This window comes from Musca autumnalis, unplaced genomic scaffold (genome assembly GCF_047663935.1).
Source record: "Musca autumnalis isolate F117 unplaced genomic scaffold, ASM4766393v1 scaffold_5, whole genome shotgun sequence".
NCBI lineage: Eukaryota > Metazoa > Arthropoda > Insecta > Diptera > Muscidae > Musca > Musca autumnalis.
In genome coordinates this window covers 63,023,606-63,045,785 of record NW_027412088.1, presented here as the reverse complement: position 1 = coordinate 63,045,785, position 22,180 = coordinate 63,023,606, and the positions used below count along the sequence as shown (strand labels likewise).

General features: G+C 35.1%; 1 protein-coding gene across 7 annotated transcripts in view; it reads right to left on the bottom strand.

Moving 5' to 3' along the window:
- Positions 1-22,180, bottom strand: part of Gp150 (leucine-rich repeat domain-containing glycoprotein 150) — a 132,370-nt gene that overhangs the window by 5,316 nt on the left and 104,874 nt on the right. For 6 of the 7 annotated variants that reach the window (XM_073989566.1, XM_073989568.1, XM_073989571.1 and 3 more), the window contains 4 exons: positions 6,316-6,689; positions 2,322-2,571; positions 1,536-1,789; positions 23-353 (listed from right to left, as the gene is read on the bottom strand). In XM_073989566.1, the coding sequence (XP_073845667.1) occupies positions 23-353; positions 1,536-1,789; positions 2,322-2,571; positions 6,316-6,671 (1,191 nt within the window). In that variant the 5' untranslated portion in view covers positions 6,672-6,689. Of the gene's footprint in view, positions 1-22; positions 354-1,535; positions 1,790-2,321; positions 2,572-6,315; positions 6,690-7,064; positions 7,258-22,180 lie in introns of those variants that run through there. The other variant, XM_073989573.1, reaches the window with a different exon arrangement.

Here is a 22,180-nt window from a genome sequence, read left to right as displayed (position 1 = left end):
TATTGTGTGTGTGACAACTTACCTTCAACAAATAGTGTAAACTGGACATAACACTCAAATCATTGCCGGAAATGGTTAACATGCGCAATTTCTTATTCTTGGCAAATGTATCGGGATTGATAATGGCCAAACCAACATTGGTTAAATTCACCGAGAATAAATCATCCAAACCATTGAAAGCATCTGGATGCAAATATTCAATGGTACAATTCGAAATCTTAATCGAGGAGACATGTTTCAAGCCCAATTGCAGGAAGAAATTATAGCCCAAGAGTATGGGATATTTGGGTCCAACATCGGTAACAACCAAATCGGTAATGTCTTTACCGAATTTCTGGGTACCAGGATCAATGCTGAAAATAGAAATAAAAAACAATTTTAGTATTTAAAGTTTAGTTTTGGAAATAATGCATCACTTGCAATGAGAACAGAAGGAGAAGAAGGAGTTTACCTCCACACTTGGTGTACAATTTCAAGTGGATAAATTCGAATTTTGAAGGGAATTATTTTAAATATAATGTAATACATAATTTGAATAATTCATAAGTAGAATAATTTGAATAATAAATGGCATAATTTTAATTGCAAATGAAATGATTCGAATTACAAATGGAATTCTCGAATTAAAAACCAAATGTTTCAAATTACATCTGATATGTTTCGAAAAACGTCTAATTTAATATTACTCTATCTGCCCAATCACGAATGAAAATTCCGTTACGAATTTATATCTTCTCCCTTTTTTATTATCACAAACAAAAAATCCGCTCGAAAAATGTCCGTGGGAGAATTAACGCTATTAAACATGTGTATTTCTGCAAAAAAAAAAATTCTCCTGCTAAACTGAAGGGAGTTTACAAAAAATCTTAAGGTCGCGGCACATACGGCCCGTTGAGCGTCGCGATACAACAACCACATGAAAACTTCAATAACAAACTTGGCATCACTTACACATTTTTCATGTGGTTGTTGTTTTCAAAACGTGACGCGACGCACTACGGACCGTATGGTCTTAAAGCTCTCGGCACGATCCGTTGTGCGTCGCGTCACGCCTTAAAAACAAAAACCACATGAAAAATATGTAAGTGATGCCAAGTTTGTTCATGAAGTTTTCATATGGTTGTTGCAATGCATGTTGATGCATCTATTTGCATATTTGCATTTGCGCCGTATGTGCAGCGGCCTTTAAGGGTACACAAGGTATAAAAAAAACACCGTCAGTGCTGTCAAATTCAATAACTATTTCCCGCAAATTATTCGTGATTGGAGGAATGTTTTCTGGAGAAAAATCTATTCCGTGGGAATTGAATTCCCCAGGAATATTTGTGATTTGAGTGTTCGTTTCCATTGATGTCAACGACTGCACGTTGTCGTAACAACAGAGAATAACGGATTCAAATGAGAGCTATGTCAACCGTTGTTTAACTACGGAACATTACTCTCCCATCAATTCTCCCTCATTTATTTTGGACACCAATGGTTTGTTTCATAGTTCCCCTATGTTTTTTGAAATGCAAAAATTCCAATTTACTTACCGACTACAGTAGGCCACCAAATAGCTGTTGATATTACGTTCACAGACACAGTAACGTGGGCATGGTACACTATCGGTATAGTTAGCATCATCATCGTCATTAATATCGTTTTCATTATCGAAATCGTCATCATCTTCATCGTCGTAATCATCATCATCGTCTTCATCGTTAACATTCAAAGTGTTGTCATCGTGGAATTCAATATTATTGGATTCTTTGTTATTGTCTTCAAGCGTAGGTTTAACGGTGGAGGTCTGCGAAAGCAAAAAAAAAAAAAAACAAAAAAAATGTTTTAAAATAATATTCCAACAGAAGGGTAAGAAGTAGAAGAATCTGAATAGAAATAGAATGCGGTCAAATGAATAACATTTTGAGAGAAATAGAAACGTTGCGTTAGGTTGGCTTATATTTCCTGAGAATATTTCAGCCACGTACAACTCCTATACAAGTCGTGTCGTAGGGCATACAGTTCGGAATCGGTGATAAAAAGGAGATTACATATCATTGAGCTAAATAAATACAGAATCGTGCTGCTCTCATTGATATGAGAGAAGTCTCTTCTTGTCCCTTAAGGAATGTTCGTGGGAAATATTTATTTTTAGCAATGTTACCTCTCATTTGTTATCTGACGCAGGTTATTTGCTTGCAACTACAATATATAGTTTTGCATGGTTACAATACTTATGATCTCTCTCAAAATATTTTCCTATTACCACATTTGTTTCTTTTTTGTAAAAGATTTCGTAAAAAAATCTTGTAAATTATTTTCCTATTAAATTATCTTACCTTGGGTTCTCCCTTCATGTCTTTAGTCTCAATTGGTTTCTTTTGCAATTTTGGCACGGCGGTTGTCAATTTGGCTTTATTCTTTGACTTCTTAGTTGGTGTTGTTGTTGTCTCATCATAATTGTATTCATCATCATAATCATAGTTATCATCATAGTTGTCATCATAAGTTTCCTCGGTTGGCTTAACTGTAGTCGTGGTAGTTGTTGTTGTGGTACTGTTGAATTTCTTGGCAACAAGTTTTTGGAATCTAAAAGAAAATAAATAAATAATAATTAATAAAGTGCAAATAAATAGGGAAAATGACAAAGGGTATTTTCTGTTCAATAACAGATCCCTCCGAAGGGTCTATGTTCTTAATAATTTAACAAATGGAGATATTTATTAGTGGAAATGTTCTACAGAAAAAAAAACAGAAACTCTAGGAAATCTTTTGAAACGAAGACTTTTTTACAGTCATTCAATTGAGAGCCAATCAGAATTGGTCCGTTGAGTAGGGTTGCGTTAAGCTGAAAACACATTCAACATTTGAGTAAAGCATAGTACACACGGTCCAACAAAACTGAAAGTCAACGTACTTTTACGGCAATTTTCTGGCAAATAAAAACTTTTTGTTAGCTAAAAATGATTAAAATACAACATTTAAGGTATAATTTAGTGATTAGGAATGTAATTATTCAGCTAGACTTTGATATTAACGAAATAGACCTCGATGACTGTCAGTTTTGTTGGACCGTGTTTACTATGCTTAAAGTTTTGTGTAATTTCAGATAGAAGAATTAAGAAAAATTGGAACTTGGCAGCACTTTGCCTTTTATTTATCTACCAGATATGACACAAAACTTTACTCAAACGTTGGATGTGTTTTCAGCTTTATGCGTTAAAACAACAACTACATGAAAACTTCAAAAGAAAACTTGGCATCACTTAAACCTTATTTCAAGTAATTGTTGTTTTAACGGTTAACTCGGCACATAACGGACATATTCTGGTCGGCACTTAAGGGGCTAATACCCCGATTACACTTAACCGGATTTAATAAACGCACTGGGCTTCAAATGTCAATTCCTTAGCGCAAACGTCAAATAAATCCTTTTAAAGAAGGTTAACCCGGAAAAAAAGCTCTGAGGCAAACGCCGTTTAATAGTACGTTTACATATAACTGGATTTAGTAAATCTACTCGGTTTGAAATGTCAATTCGATTGCGTATACGTCAAATAAGTCCTCATAAAGAAGCTTAACCCGGCTGAAATCTCTAATGTAAACATGGCTTAAGATAAATCGGTCTGTTGAGCATGACGTTGTAAAAACCAAATAAAAACTTCAAAAGAAAACATGGCATCTTTTTATTTTTTTATTTTTGCCTTATTAAGGCGAAGGTCATTTATAGTGATATTTAATTAATTCTCTTTCGAGTTGAGCTGTTAGACCTAAGAGATACATTGAAGAATTAGGAGTCTACTTACGACATTTTCATGTGCTAGTTTTTTATACACCCAGCAAACCAATAGTACCGACATCGTAACGAAATCGGTACGAAAATCGGTTAACATAATTTCGAAACGAAATGTCGGAGCGAAATCGGATCCATTTCGAATCAAAATAAAAAAAAAAAAAAAATGCTTGGGAAATTCGGACGAGAAATTTTTTGTTCCTAATCTCAGTACAGATTTCTGAACGATTTCGGAAATAACGTCGTGTGAAAATCGGATGAACTTTCCGAATTTTCATACAAATTGTATATATTAAAAAAAATTAAAAATTGTATATGCGAACTTTATGACCAATAAATTTGTTTTTGCGACAACAAATCAAAACAAAGCTAACGTCTTCTGGTTTATTAGTTGTTAGATACATACATAAAGTAACGGCGGTTTTTGTTGTGCAACAGGAAATTTATTTCCGCTCTGAAATCGGAAGAAAATCATTGGTATATTTGAAGGCAACTTATTTCCGACATTTCGCTCCGAATTCGAAACGAAATCCCCTACGAAAAATTCGTATAGAAATCGAAACGAAATCTGAACGATTTCGCTTCCCAAATTGTTAAGATCTATAGGACATTCGACTTTTGGTTTGATGGACATTAACGCCCCGTTTAAGAGATCGATTGTGGTTGGCACTTTAAAGGCCTCAGCACATACGGTCCGTTGTGACCGTATGTATTTGACCCCTAAGGTCTCGGCAGGTTCCGTTGAGTGCCGCGTTATAACGTCGACAAGAAAACTACAAGAACAAACTTGGCATCACTTACACATTTTTTCATGTGATTGTTGTTTTCGACGCATGTCTTTTGAAATAGATTTACGTCATTACTGTCAAGGAGGATCGCAAAAAGGGTTACCTCCTGTCAAGGCTCCTTAAAGGTGAGCACATAGCCCCTGTTCAACTGCATAAGTGAACTCGAAGCCGATGACACACTCCCAGCCAGTAATGGTTTAGAAGGTTTCGAAGACCTTAGATTAAACTTCCAGTTCAAAAGGCAATGTTATGTTGGTTAATGCGACCAGGTCACAGACTGGACCTGGAACTTGTAAAAAAATTCAACAACAACTGATGCGTAGCGGGAAGAGACGCGATTGTTCTATCACTGTTTGCCTCATGTCAACCAAAACTCATTCATAACCAGGTGTGGGAAAGATTGTCATGGTCTTTAGAGGACCAATAGCCTGTTGCGATGAATCCGACCGACACTATCAAAGTCGGTACACCTCGTACGCCCCGGTGTCGAAGAAGGATAGTGGGAAGATCAGCGCTGGTTATTCAGTACATCTGTCTGATCTTCGCATATACCTTATGAGTCTGTAACGACGAGCAAAGATAATGGAAGGCCTACGGTAGGGAATATTGTCTGCCCAATTGTCAGTCTAAGTCGAGGCTATGTGACAAAGCTATTATTCAACAGATGGTGCCACTTGATTCGAGGGTGTATCAGAACAGTCGTATCAATTGCTGAGATCCGGGCAATGGAGTTAAACAGTGTAATAGGGTTCCTGCAATTAGGGTTCCTGCACCAAAAATTGTGGGCATAGGTCCATGTTTAGGATAAGCCCCCATATAAGGGTTCCTCCCGATTTCAGCTATTTTGAAGTTTTCATCTACATTTTCAGGCAGTTTTAGATGCAATTTTACGTTTAGAGTTCAGAGTGGTCAAAAAACTAATCCGCCAGAAATTGTGGACATAGGTCCACGTTTTGGAAAAGTCTCTATATAATGGAACCGCCCGATTTCAGCTATTTTGAAGTTTTCACCTACATTTTCAGCACATTTTAAATGCAACTTTATGTTTAAAACTTATCCGCCAGAAATTGTGGACATAGGTCTACGTTTTGGAAAATTCTCCATATAATGGTACCGCCCTATTTCAGCCATTTTGATGTTTTATCGAACTTTTCCGCACATATTATATGTAATTTGGCATATAGGATACACAGTGATCAAAAAACATTCTCCACCAGAAATTTTGGACATAGATCCACATTTTGGAATAGCTCTACATAATTGTACCGCCGCCCATTTTGGATATTGGACTACAGTTTCAGTCTGATTTGGCTGTAATTTGGCATTTAGGGTTCCGAGGGGTCTCCAACATCTTAACCTACATTTTGAGCATAGATCCACCCGATTTCAGGTATTTTTAGGTTTTTACCTACATTTTTGTCTGAATTGGATGTAATTTGGCCTTTGGGGCTTTCTGTGGTCAGAAAAATTCTCTACTACGACTTATGGATATAGGTACTTTTGTAGTAGAGAGAAAACTAATTATAATTGTTAAGATAAGAATATTTCATGGTGGAGGGTAGTCTACGGTAAATGTGGTCTACATTTCTTAAGCATTCCTGCTCGAAAAGTCCGCAACTATTGCCCAGACAGCGCCTAAAAGCCTCAACGATTTTAGACATGAGAGACCTTCAGAATATGTTCCACTCTTATGCCTTATCTTGATTGCAAAAAATAAAAAAAAACTTATAAAAATGTGTTGGTGCAACATACCTTTCATCCTTTGATAAAGCTTCTGAGTGTTTTGCTGCTTCGACCAAATCATCGATGGTATTATCACTCAAAGTTTTTTGGGTTGTAGATGGTGTTGAGAAGGATGATTCACTCTTTGAGCTGGTAGTTGATACAACTGGTATATCCTTAACTTTAGGTGTGGAAATACGTATGTGTTGTTGCTGTTCTACTGGCTTAACCGGTTCCGCCGTTATAATGTCATCATTCAAATCCAACTGATCATCGGGTATATCATCGTGAACAATATTCAAAGAATGTGGAGTACTGGAGACGGCTACATGACAAACCCCTATAGAGAGGAGTAAGAGTAGCACCAGTCTGGACTGGCGTGACATGGTGTGATTGATGGAAAACTGTAAGGAAGCAAAAAGGAAAAAAAGAAAGAAAATTATTAGAAAAGTAATTTAGTCGAATTTTTAATGATAACAACCTCCAGTTTCACTAATACGATTCGAATACAAATTCGTTCGAACCACTACCAAACTTCTGTTTATTAAAAAAATATTTGCTTCATTTTGGTTTTCAATCAACAACAGGAGTTTGGTAGTAATTTGAACGAATTTGAAATTACAGAAACAGGCCATAATAATTGACATTTAAAATATTGTAAAGAAATTAAATAACTAAAACAAAAATATGTCTACAGTTATTAATATTAAAATATAATTAAAATTATAACCGCCTTCAATTAATGACCTTATTTGTTGGTTTATTCGAATAAATCTTACCAAGAATTACACCCCAACAACCACCAACCTTAAATAAGCTAGATAGACTAAAATCAGCTAACGCTAAACGAGCAGCAATTTTGCATGGTTTTACGTTTGCCCTTTTAATTGAATAGCTGATTATTGTTATTTTCTTTCTATTTTTAAGAGCAATTGTTATTGTGATTTTTTTCTCTCTCACTTTCATGGCTTTATGAAATTGTAATAATATTTCATATAAATTTTATCTCAGGCAAATAAAATTAAATGTTATCTTTAGAGTTGGTATTTTTTTCTATTCTATGACTGATAAGATAGCAGAGAAAACCTCAATGTATATAAGCTGCTGAACAATGTGGTATTATTATTGCTATGAATACAAATGTCGGTGTGGAGATATGAGCAGAGGTGGGAAAATATAGAGAAGATATGTACGATTTTTCGCTTTGCAATGGAACCGAAGCAAATACGAGTAAAATAGAAAGGACAAACATATGGTTTCCTGTTGAACCATCTTAGTGCTAAAATAATTTCTGTGCATGTAAAAATATTGCTAAATGTCAAATATAATACATTTGATGGAACGGACTGGGAGCGTTAATAGAATAAATGAGATATCAATTTGTCCATGGTGGAATAAGAAGGTGTTACATCAAATCATACCAAACGTCAAATTTGGTCACAATAATGTATTTTTGTGAATTGCTTGTTTACATTTTGTATGTGTTTTTATTCACAATAATGAATTTTTACAATTAGTGTGATAACCAGCTGTTTTTGCCGCTGTACCTGTATTATTGTGCCATGAATTTGCCAAAATAATATTTTGGCGCCTAAAAGTATGCATCACACATATCATATTAACAATTTGTCATTCAACAAAGTGTATACTGTACAGTACAATTTATTACCTTTTTGGACATTTCGTACTCTTTCAAACTAAAAACACTTTCAGCTTATTTCTGTATGTTGAAACGAAAATGTATGCGAATGAAACACGTCCAAACTTTATTTTTCGAAATATTTTTAGCTTTGCTTTTGCATCAAAACAAAAAAAATTTAACAGCCTGTTCATGTATGTCGACCGAAAGGTTTCTTGCGCTTCGGAAGTGGAAAAAAATCATTTTCTGTTCATGTAAACACCTTCGAAACGAAAATCTGTGCAACCGACAAGCCATACGAAATAACACGTAAACGTACACTTTTCCATTAAATTTGGGTTTATGTATTTCGAAAGGACTGTCTCTTATAGAAAGAGAATGTCAAAATCACTCACTTGCTTTGTAGCTGCCGAGTAGAACGTAAACTCGCGAATAACACCGAAAATCTTAAAACAAATTTATGCAACACATTCTTGAAACAAAATAAAAATTTTACAGACACGTTTCAATGGCGGCTTCATTTATTATTTTGAAGAAAGCAATTAAATAAAATAATTCAAAATACCGACACATTTTATTTTTCAAACAAAACAAATCACACATTTTCCAATATTTGTATGTATATGTGGATTTTGTTTTCATTTCTCATTTGGCTCTCATTTATGGAACATAGTTGTACAAATGTACATTCAAATTAGTAGTATTTCGCATAGGATACGTAACGGCAGTCGCACGATAGTTTGCGAAATACATGAACGCATTTTTAGATGGAAGCGAGCGACTGCTTTCCTTTCGTACAGGTTTCCGTGCGACATACATGAACAGGCGGTAAAACACACAAAAGTTTAGGCGAGTTTTATTCGCACACATTACATACAGAAACAGACTTTTTACACTGTGCAACATTTTTAAGGTGATCTTGTGCAAACAATTCGAACTGAGGATTTTTTGAAAGTACAGACAAGAAACCCTAGTTGGGTTTTGTTGTGTCAGATCCAGCTCGGATTTTATGGCCCCATCTAAACATGGTTAAATATTGAGTTTTTAAATAAATTCGGGGCTATATCTCTGAAACCAATGCGAATCTTCTTCTGACCTCTGAAGCAAATTTGTAGATAAGAACAAGAATAAAATATTTGGAGAAGTAATGAACTCGAAAAGCTACATTTATTGCCTCAGATTTCAAAATATATGCAAAAATTTCATAATTTTTATACATTTCGCACCGTATCTCCAAAACCGTTAATTTTTTCATACATTACTCTTCAGAACATGTCATTGTTGTAAAATGCCTCTATCCCGTTGTTTTCAGTACATTTTTCAACGACGATTTAATAAAAAATGCGAAATGGTGTGAACGGTGTTTGAAATACGTGTTGTAAAAGATATGATGCAAAATACCGCTGAAACAACATGAAGTAAGCATTTTAGAGTTTCAAAATGTTCTAAAGAATTGTTGAGAACTTTATTTGGAAGATTTTTGCAAAAGGTTACTTGGTTCAACTCCCAATAGTTTAGCCGATACTGACCAGAATTACAGCAATTATGTAAAATTTTCTATATTTTATAGATATTGATGCTCTAGATGGAGTTTTTCTTATGTGGTTTTTTCAAAAGATAAGTTCTACTAGTTTAGGGCTACAATATTGCTAAAGACATCAAGGCCAAGTTCCTATTCTTTTCTGAGATAAAGGCCTGATAAATGCAAAAACGTGTAGCTTTAGCCCTGTTTAGAAAAGGCCATAAAATCCGAACTGGATCTGACAGGACAAAACCCTACTAGGGTTTTTTTAGTCTAAATATGTACTTTCCAAAAATGCATACTAGAAGTTGGTTGCATTTTCAGTGTGGCATAGTGTTATTTTACACAATATCCTTACTTTAAATTTTTATCTGGTTTTTTGATGATTATTCTGTTAGTTAGTATCGCATTACCATACCTGATTTCCCATCCCTGATATGTATTTTTATGAAAAAAAATACAATGACATTAACAATCTATTTTTTTTACGAATAGTACATTATTCACGAGTCTACTTATATTACAAATGCACTTTGAGTAATTTAATGAGACACCCTGCATATTTATGAAACCAATCATACTTGAAATATATACTTGACATATTAGATATAATTTAATTATTATTTTTTCATTATATTTTTTCCTGAAATAGGGACGTCAGACAGAGGAGTTTATTATTGAATACGAATAAAGTTATCAAAGGTACATAGGTTAGCAAAAAGAAAAAACGAGATTAGAATATGACACATTTACCAAAACAACAAACAATAATTTACTGATAATTGATTTGTTTAAATACAATAATGATGAATGACACGAATTCTATTCTATTTAAAAGTATTGGGTATATGACTGTTTCGATATTTGAGGAAGAATGGCTGAGTGCTAACCCACTTGTGCCCAGGGAGCGGATTGTGGAATGCCCAGTAAATATACATAAAAGATGGTTGCAAATTGAATAAGCAGCCAAAAACGTTAGGCCAGTCTGCGTTGACGGTAAGTTGAATATGAAATTTTCAAAAATAAAAATCTTTCCGATGTATAGGTGTTAGCCAGTATTCTCTATTAAAGCGGTGTCTTTATTGATTTCTTTCAATGAATAAAATTAAGAAAAAAAATTAAAAACATTGACAAATTATCTATGTAGAATTTATGTTTGTAGAATATTAAATAGTTCTAATTAGTAATTAAATAGAAATAGGCACAAGTAGAATAAACAAACAACATACACATCTCGCCCTCACAAAATGTTCCGCCTTGTTTATGTCTCAATATTTATTATTTAAAAAATATTTATTACATTTTTTTATTGTACCACAACTTTGCTGTCTAACATATTAAATAATTGAAAACAAATCGAAAAAATAGCTAATGTCTATTAGAATTTTTTAAAACATGGAATATTTAAATTCCTCACGTTCATTTGGATTTTTTAAATAACAACACAGTAAGGTATTTATAGAGTATTAATTAAAAATTCACATTATTTGATTTAAATGAAATATTACCTAGAGACATGTACAACAAATCGGCGTCAGACAAATACAAATTTATTTCAAATAAACAATAACGAAAATAAAGTGTGCATAATTTAATTGCCTATTTGTTTCGGCTCCTAAAATGGAAAGCGAATATTTTCAGACTTCCTCATATTGAATTTTTAAATCATCGTATGTAGTAGTAATTAATTGACAATACATACCAATTAAAATAAAATGTGTGAATAAAGATTTGCCAAATTTGTAATGTATGTAATTGACCAAAAAGTCCTTTCGAACAAATATTGCATGCGAACCGAAGGCTATTGCTCGGTTCCAGAGCCTTATGATGTCTTTTTGGAAAAGAGCCGAAGTGTCATGCTCAATAATTCGAGAACTTTACATACTTCAAAAGAATGCTTTTTCATCTATGTATATCATATAAATACAGCGTACTACAAATATTACAAAGCTTTTTGTTTCATTTCCCAGCAACATATTTTAAATTATTTTTTTCATATTAAAATTTTTTCGTAAATGTTAATTTTTACCATAATTTTTGATATTTGTTTATATGACCTCTTAAAAAAGTTAACACACCCGAAACCCTAACTTGTTGTATAAATAATATGCTAGAAAGCAGAATTATAAACTCCAATATTGGGGAGACAAAAATTAGAAAAACAGTAACTAGAGCAAACCCGTTCGTGGGTATTGATTTGGTTACGAAGTTTTTCGGCAAATCACACACACGCAACCCGAACGCAAAGTAAGAGAGCAAATGTTTTGATTTTTTTACTTCAGTCTTGTACTGAATTTCATGCAAGCAGGTTGATGCCGCTTTATTTGTTTATTTTTGGGTACACAGAAAAGATTTTGCAGTTGTACAGCAAATATGTGGAGGGAAGAATTTGAAATGGTTTTTGTTTTGTATTAATATTTTTAATGACGCAGAAAGCCTCGTCTGCAATGCAACAATAAAAAAATGTATGTATGCTTAGAAGGTCTTAAAAAATCATTTTTATATACAATTTGTTTTTTCTCTCAAAAAAATTAACATATGAAGAAAAATACTTTTCAAATTATGAAGTTATTTATATTATTTTTAATTTAAGTCATACAAAGCGAACGCGCCAACAATATATTTTTTCATTTCACACTCAATATGAAAATCATCACCCTGTTCTGTCAGTGTAATTTTACCCACACATAAACAATTTAAGCGCTCGCTCTTCTTGGTCGGCTATGAACTAGAGGCATCTCCCAGGGTGGAGTGCTCTCACCGTTACTGTGACTATTTGTTATAAACAATATTCTGACGTAGCTGGATAATCAAGGTACCGAAGTTGTTGCCTATGCGGTCGACGTAGTACCATTGATTTCCGGTAAGTTTCCGTCAACCATTTCGGAGCATATGCAAGGAGCCCTATCGATGCTGTCGCGCTGGGCTAAGGCCAACGGCCTTGGAGTAAACCCAACTAAGACGAACTGGTAATGTTCACGAGAAAGCGACTTTTTTCCACCAACACTGGATGGAGTTCAGCTTCAGCTCTCGCCCGAGGCAAAGTACCTTGGTACAATCCTGGACTGTCAATTGCGATGGAACAGGAAGAAGAGAGGACTGATTGCACTTTATTCAAGAAGAATTGCAAGAATTCTATTGGGAAAAGTTAGGGTTTAAACCCATCGATTATACAGTGGTTGTATAACAGCGTGGTTAGACCCATCTTATCCTATGGTTCTCTAGTTTGGTGGCACTCACTACGCCAAAAATCGACATCCAGCAAATTTGACAAGGTGCAAAGAGCTGCCGCGATTCTAATAACTGGAGCCACCAGAAGCACACCCCTAGCTGCTCTGAACACACTGCTGAACCTGAGACCTCTGAGACTCAGCATAAAGTGTCAGGCAACTCGTAGTGCCCTAAGGCTGCATGAACCTAAGACCTCTGAGCCTCAGCATAAAGTGTCAGGCAACTCGTAGTGCCTTAAGGCTGCATGAACAGAATCTCTGGCGGGGTTGTACCTATGGGTATGGACGCATCCTGAATGAATCAGGTATCAATGTGAACCAACGCGGAAAACTGAGCGACTATATATCACCAGTCCTGAGATTTGTCGATATAGATGTCGTTATGCCTAGTAGGGACGACTGGAATCGCAGTAACCCCCCTGTGGACAGTCTGGCTTTTTATACAGACGGTTTCAAGTTGGAGGAAGGTACGGGGCCTGCGTCTACTGTGAAAAGCTATCTCTTGAGTACGCTTACAGGCTAGATAGCAACTGTAGTGTCTCCCAGGCTGAAATCTTCGCGATTTGGAAGGCAGCGGAATTGATAAAAAGTTTGGATGCAGAAATCTTTGAACCGGTGACTATCTTTGTGGATAGTCAAGCGGCTCTAAAAGCCATCAAATCCTGCAACATCAAGTCCGATGTCGTCCTTAAGTGTAGATCAGCCTTGGGAACGCTAACTAACGGCTTTCTGCTATGCTGGATACCAGGACACCACGACTATATCGGTAATGAAAGAGCAGATGAATTAGCTAGACGAGGATCGCAGTCTACAGATTTAGCAATCGCTGACTCCATCAAACCACCCATTTGTCACTTTTTCCAAAGGATTGAAACGTTCTCTGACGAAAGAGCCAGTGAATTATGGCATAATGAACCTAGGTGCATTGTGGAAAGATCCATTTGGCCGTCTCTGTCAGTCAAAAGAACGAATTCTCTGTTGAACCTGAGTAAAGACGAAGTTAGTGTAATGACGGGAGTCATCACTGGACACTGCTCTATCAACGCATTTACCATTAAATGGGTTGAGGATGTTACTGACTATTGCAGACTCTGTGAGGATGAGGAGGAGATGAAGACGATCGAGCACCTCCTGTGTAGGTGTTCACTTTCCACCGTGTCTAACCTTCTATTCAACTGTGGAACCTGCTGTAATCTACAACATCATAAGAAATCTGCCGTGGCTGGGACATTATTTTATTATTATTAATGATAATTAATTGACAAACCGGATAACCAAATTGGCCAAATATATATATTGGATAGTGCACAATAGGGTTATGACTTTTTGACATTTTTTCTCAAAAATGATTTTCTGTAGTGAGAATTAGTGAACTTTTGCCTATAAATGCCTAAAATAACATTCATTCCATTGTATCATAAATAAGTTATTAATGACTAAAATAGCTTTTATTCCATTTAAGTATTGAAAAATGAACCGCAGAAACCAATTTTAATTTTTCTTATAATTGAAGTAAAGTTATATATAATATAAAATGATATATATGTAATAATAAGATGATAAAATTAGTGAGAAACAAACGGTCATGCCATTTTGGTTATGCCTTGTTTTTAGTTATATATCTGCTTACAGCGATTTCAAACAATTTTCAAAAGTTTTGAAAAATAAAAACTTTATAAGTTTTTTTTGCGCAACCTTTTTTATCGAATCACCTCATAATTAAGATTTTGAAAAATAAAAACTTTAAGAGCTTTTCGTTCGGAAGCTTTTTTATCGAATCATCTTATAATTAAGATTTTATGTAATCTTAGGTAATAACTTATCAAAATATCATACAGGTATACGAGATTGTAAAAAAGTCATAAGCCTAGTGTACAACCATTAAAATACGTAAAATCTGTAGATATCTTCATATGGGGTTATATAACTGTATAGGATATGTCGAGGTTTTCTAACCATTGAGAATCCGAAAGAACAAGTTTCAACCACTTCAGTAGAAAAATCCTTTAAAAGACTTCAATCTGAGAACCCGCTGTATGAATTTATATTAACTTCGGTCCGGAGGAACCGTTATATGTTATATGTCTATTTGTGGATCAGTTCTATAAACACTATAAACTTGCAAATTAGAGCTATTTTGGTCGGAAAACTTATCTAAAGATCTCAAAATGTGGACATATGGTGCCAAATTTTTTTAGAGACTGACTGACCTCATGGAGCTTTAAATGTCGAATTTGCAAAAATGATAATAATATATGCATATTATTTTAGATTATTATATTAGATAATATGGCCAAAATCTTTAAAAATCCCAAAATCGGACAGTAACATTATAGGGGGATATACCAAGACGTGGACCTGTACAGACAAATTTCGGGGGAAATTTTTTGTAGCCCAAAGAAGACGAAAAACTAATTTTCAGGCATTTCGGTGGGATAATGAGGCTACAAATTTCAAAATACCGGGAGGTACCGTTATATGGGGCTGTATCAAAACGTGGACCTATAGCGACAGATTTCTGGGGGAATGTTTTGCTGCCCAAATTAGATCAAATACCAAATTTCAGCCATTTTGGTAAGAGAAAGTGACTGAAATTTTTAAAACACTGGAAATCGGGAGGTACTGTTCTATGGGGGCTATATGAAGGCGTGGACCAATACCGACAAATTTCTGGGAGAAAGATTTATATTCCCATGAAAGACTAAGTACCAAATTTCAGCCAGTTCAGTGTGATAATGCGGCTAAAACCTTCAAAATACCGAAATTCAGGTGGTGCCGTTCTATGGGGGCTATATCAAAACGTGACCGATATATCCCATTTTAAATACCAAACATCCTAGGAGTAATATAAACTTGTGTACCAAATTAGACAATTCTATCATAAATATTATATCCTGTATCTTGATTTCAACAGACGAACCGGGTTATATCGACTTAGAGCTTTATTCTGATCAAGAATATGTACACTTTATAGGGTCTCCGATGAATATTACGATGTCCTACAAATGAAATGACAATGTCTATTATGGGTACTTTACACGATATGTTTTTTACAAATGAGTTGTCACTTTTGCAATGTTTGCAAAGTGACAAGATATATGTAAAATAACGTAAAGTACCTATTATACTCTCCATATTATGGTTGAGGGTACCCAAATATAAGAAAAAATAACAACTAAAAATTGTGCTCAATCAAGTACATAACTTCTTAATTAATAATTTTATTAAAAATTGTTGAAAAAGTTTGACAATTCCTTTTTTGTTAGTTTGTTAAGAGACATCACTTTCTGAACATTGGCGCCACAAACACTTAATGTAATGTTTGTACTCCCACACATGTGGTGTTTATGTTCCATTGCAAATTAAAAAAAAAAAAAAAACAAAGCAAAATATATTGTCCACATTAACTTATTGGCGGCAAACTCCTTTTATTGTATTTAACAAAACAAAGTGAGTCTTAAAATCAACAGATTTCGATACTCAGTACGATACTTTGTTAAGAAACGAAATATGTAATGGTAAGTGAATAAACATGAATGTCTGTCAATTGAGTGTGGGTTTTAAGCGAAATTTTATGTTTATTTGCAATGGTGCACCTCTGGCCAAAAAAAAAAAAAAAAAAACATAAAGTGGAAATGGGCTTCACCTTTTGTAAATATATTTACGTACATATGTATTTATGTACGTTGTGTATAAACGGACATTGTTTAATTTGAAAAGTGTTATAAGTCATGTTAATTTATAACATTGCTACATTGTTTTTTGAAATGTAAAAAAAAGTTGTTAGAAACTATTGGCTTTGGTTCAAGGAGCCTTAGTTAAGTAGTTCAAAGAGGAAATAACTTTATTTAAACAGAGTTTTTTTAATTTTTTTGCATGTTATTATATTGGAACACTTTTTTGTAATATTTTATCAATTAAATCGTCTCATGACAAATATTAATAAAACTTTGTAATTTTCACCTTGTCTCTGTGCTATGTCATTCAATCTATGCATGTCCATTTGTTAACTTAATGACAGTTCATATGAAGCTGTTGGTTGTTACAATGTAAATTATGTACTGACACCCTTAAATATGCAAATTAATTGCATAGTTAAATAAAAAACGAACATGATTGACAGTTTTGTAAAAAGAAGTTGATGGTCTGCAAGTAATAGAGTTGCCATCTTAACTTTATATAATGCACAACAATAATGTATTTCCCACTAACATAACTTAGAGGACAAAGAGATACATCTCTCACATTAATGAGAGCAGCTCGATACTATTAGGCCAATCACGAATATTTCCCTCGGAATTTTCCGCACGGAAAATAATCTTAAGGTATGGGTACATAAGCAGCCTCGCCCGTTTGCCGTGCTTGCCTGCTTCATTTCTCACATAATAAAAATTAAAGAACAAAGAAGGCCGAGCCAATTTCGAATTAGATTTCCCTTTTCTTCCTTATTCATTTATGTTTATTATGTCAAAAATTACGCAAGGCAATAAAGCCAGACGACGAGGCTGTTTACGTACCCAGGCCTTTAATAAGTTAAATTCTTTTAAAATAGATTTTTCAACACGATGAAAACGACTAAAATCACTTAATTATGAAATATTGTTGCCGAATCGACAAAAATATTCCCTTTATCGACATAAATTGCCCTGTATATTTCATGGCCTCCATGATATGGACTTTCCCCTTTATCGGAAAATCGTTTCTAAAAATGACATAAAAATACTGCCACTGTAAACCAACATTACTCTGAGAATGTTTGGCACAATTGATGTTGCTTAGCCTGGTGATTGGTTTTCGGCATTCAGATTGAAAGGCGGGCATTCTAAAGGCCTGCGTACATGAGCTGCTTTGCCTGGTTCCCTTGCTTTCCTGCTTCATTTTTGACACAATAAAAATAAAAGAATAAAGGAGGCGGAGCAAATTTCGGACTGGGTTGCCCTTTTATTTTTTATTCTTTTATCAGAAGCAAGCAAGGCAACCAGGCGAGGCAGCTTATGTACGCAGGCCTTAACAATTCTACCACGGTGACACTGATAAAAACTATATACATATGTACATATTAACAAAAATAGTCATAACTACATATTCAAAATAAATTTCACATTAATTATACGCCTATATAGATATAATTAATATTACTTATACGCTACATTAAATTAATTTTATGCAATCCAACATTATAGCTTCGTTCCCGTACTTTTTAATAGTAAAACTCGTAAAAGAGAGAACTGTAAAAAAATGTTTTCTCACACAAAAGTTTTTTGAAGTAGTTCGGGAACGGAAAAATGGAAAATACGTCAAAAAAACTGGAACAAATGTCAAAGTCGGCGTATCAGCCAATCAGACGCCGGCAACCATATTACTATTTTTTACACGCTCAAATTTTTCGAGTAAAAAGTTTTTAAAGAGAGCGCCATTCAGCGCCATTTTTGTTTAAAGAGAAGTGAACATTTTACAACTTTTTTGTGTACGGGAACGCTTTTTCGGGTAAAATGTGTAAAAGTCGTAAAAGTTGTAAAAACTTTTTAGTTCTGGAACACAGCTTATGTAGCGGGTATAATTAAACTGATCATGTGTTGCAACATCGAAATATTCATAGGAGACCCTATAAAGTATATATTCTTGATCAGAATACAATCCTAAGTCGATATAACCATGACCGTTTGCACGTCCGTTTGTCCACCCGTCTTTTGAAATCTAGGTACAGCTCGCGATATTTTAGATAGAGTTTTATAATTTGGTACAGAAGTTTCTATTACTTCTAGGATGTTTGGTATTGAAAATGGAATATATCGGTCCACGTTTTGATATAGCCCCCGTAGAAGGGAAACTCCCGATTTTCTGTATATTGAAGGTTTTGCAACATTATCTTTCCGAAATCTCTGACATTTGGCACTTAGTCCTCTTTGAGGCTTCTTGCAAAAATTTGTCCACGGTTTCATAAAGGCCCCATAGAACGATTAAGGCCTGCGTACATAAGCTGCCTTGCCTACTTACCTTGCTTACTTCTGATAAAAGAATAAAAAAGAAAAGGGCAACCCAGTTCGAAATTTCCTCGGCCTTCTTTATTCTTTTATTTTTATTATGTCAAAAATGAAGCAGGAAAGCAAGGCAATCAGGCAGAGCAGCTTATGTACGCAGGCCTTTACTTCCTATTTTCGGTATTTTGAAGGTTTTAGCCAAACAAACAAAGTTGCTGAAATGTGGTATTCTTTGGACCTACAAAACTTTCCACTAAAATTTGTCGCTTTAGATCCACGTTTTGATATAGCCTCCATAGAAGGGTACCGCCCGATTTTCAGCATTTTGAAGATTTTTAGCCGCATTGTCTTACAGGAATGGATAAAATTCGGTATACAGTCTTCGTTGGGGTATACAGCAATCCTGCAAAGAATTGTCGGTATAGGACCACGTTTTGATATAGCCCCCTCCTGATTTTCGGTATTTTCGAAGTTTAAAGCACATTATCCTACAGAAATGGGTAAAATTCTGTGTATATGCTTCGTTGCGGATATACAACATTGCTGCAGAGAATTTTTGATATAGGTCCAAGTTTTTATATAGCCCCTATAGAACGATCCCCTCCGATTTTCGGTATTTTGAAGGTTATAGCCACACTTTCTCACCGAAATGTCTGAAATTTGGTATTTAGTCTTCTTTGAGGTTACAACACATTCCTCCAAAATTTTTTCAGCATAGGGTCACGTTTTCATAAAGCTCCCATAGAAGGTACCTTCCGATTTTCGGTATTTTCAAGGTTTTTGCCTCTAATAACATATTCCTACAGAGAATTGTCGGTAGAGATCCACAATTTAATAGAGCCCCCTTGTCCGATTTTCGGTAGGTACCGTCCGATTTTCGGTATTTTAAAGGTTATGGCCTCAATATTCCACTGAAATGGCTGACATTTGATACTTAGTCTTCATTGTGCGTATAAAACTTTCCACCAAAAATTTTTCGGTGTGGGTCTACGTCTTCATATAGCCCCCCATAGATTTTCGGTGTTTTGAAAGATTTAGCTACATTATTCAACCGAAATGACTGAAATTTGCTTTTAGGTTTCGTTGGAGTTACAAAATTTTCCTCCAGAAATTTCTAGGTACAGGTTCACGATTAGATGTAGCCCCTATATCTCACCGAAATGACTGAAATGTTGTATAAAGTTCCAGAGAATTGTCGGTGGGGATCCACGATTTAATAGAGCCTCCATGTTACGATACCGTCCTACTTTCGGTATGTTTGAGGTGTGAACCTCATTATTAAAACGAAATGACTGGATTTCTATGTTAAGTATGCGAGGGGTGTATCAATAATTCCGTAAAGTATTGTCCAGGTTCTCGTTTTTATATAACTCTCATAGAAGGATATCTTCCGATTTTTGGTGTTTTGAAGGTTATGGCCTCAATATAGCAATGAAATGGCTGAAATTTTGCATTTAGTCTTCGTTGGGGATATACAAATTTCCAAAAAAAAAAAATTACGTATAGGTCCAGGTCTTCATATAGCCCCCATATAGCGGTAGCCCCCGATTTTCGGTATTTTGAAAGTTATTGCTAGATTTTCTCACAGAAATGGCTGAAATTTTGTATTTATCCTTCTTTGTCCGATTTTCGGTATTTTGAATCGTTGCGGGTACGAAACTTTTCGTCAGAAATTTGTCGGCATAGGTCCACGTTGTCATATAGTCCCATAGAACGGCCCTTTCCGATTTTCGATATTTTGAAAGTTTCAGCTTCATTATCTATCTCACCGAAATGGATGCAATTAGCACATTTAGTCTTTGATGGGAGTATAAAACATTGCGAAAGAAATTTCTCAGTAAAGGTCCACGTTTTTCTAAAGCCCCCATAGAACGGTGCCTCCCGATTTGCGGTATTTTCAAGTGTTTAGCTTCTATATCACACCGAAATGGCTGAAATTTGGTATTTAGCCTTTGCTAGGGGTATAGAATATTCCTACAGGAAGTTGTCGGTGGGGATCCACGATTTAATATAGCCCCTTTGTTACGGTACCGCCCGGATTTTATACCCTCCACCATAGTATGGAGGGTATATTAAGTTTGTTTTTCCGTTTGTAACGCATTGAAATACTCATTTCCGACCCTATAAAGTATATATATTCTTGATCAGGGTAAAATTCTAAGTCGATCTGAGCACGTCCGTCCGTCCGTCCGTCCGTCTGTGGTAATCACTCTAGCATCCACAAAAATGGAGATAGGACGCTGAAATTTTGGGAAAATGCGTCTTTTGTTTGCAGGCAGGTCAAGTTCGATGATGGGCTATATCGGTCCACGTTTTGGTATAGCCCCCATACAACGGTACCCCCCGATTTGCGGTATTTTTACTTTTTTAGCTACATTTTTAGACCGATTTAGCTATAATTTGACATTTAGGGTTCTTAAGTATCAATAAACTTATATAACAAAAGTTGTCGACATAGGTCCACGTTTTGGTATAGCCCCCATATAACGGTACCCCCCGATTTACGGTATTTTGACGGTTTTAGCTACATTTTCAGACCGACTTAGCTATATTTTGACATTTGGGGTTCTTAAGTGTCATTAAACTTATTTAACAAAACTTGTGGACATAGGTCCACGTTTTGGTATAGCCCCCATATAACGGTACCCCCCGATTTGCGGTATTTTGACGTTTGTAGCTACATTTTCAGACCGATTTAGCTATAATTTGACATTTAGGGTTCTTAAGTGTCAGTAAACTTATATAACTAAATTCGTGGACATAGGTCCACGTTTTGGTATAGCCCCCATATAACGGTAGCCCCCGATTTACGGTATTTTGGCGTTTTTAGCTGCATTTTCAGACCGATGTAGCTATAATTTGACATTTAGGGTTCTTAAATGTCAATAAACTTATATAACAAAAGTTGTGGACATAGGTCCACGTTTTGGTATAGCCCCCATATAACGGTAGCCCCTGATTTACGGTATTTTGACGGTTTAAGCTACATTTTCAGACCGATTAAGCTATAATTTGACATTTAGGGTTCTTAGGTATCAATAAACTTATACAACAAAAGTTGTGGACATAGGTCCACGTTTTGGTATAGCCCCCATATAACGGTACCCCCCGATTTACGGTATTTTGACGTTTTTAGGTACATTTTCAGGCCGATGAAGCTATAATTTGACATTTGAAGTTCTTAAATGTCAATAAACTTCTGTGACAAAACTTGTGGACATAGGTCCTCGTTTTGGTATAGCCCCTATATAACGGTACCCCCAGATTTACGGTATTTTGACGTTTTTAGCTACATTTTCAGACCGATATAGCTATAATTTGACATTTAGAGTTCTTAAGTGTAACTAAACTTATATAACAAAAGTTGTGGACCTAGGTCCACGTTTTGGTATAGCCCCCATATAACGGTACCCCCGATTTACGGCATTTTGACGTTTTTATCTACATTTTCAGACCGATTTAGCTATCAATTGACATTTAGGGTTCTTAAATGTCAATAAACATTTATAACTAGTGGACATAG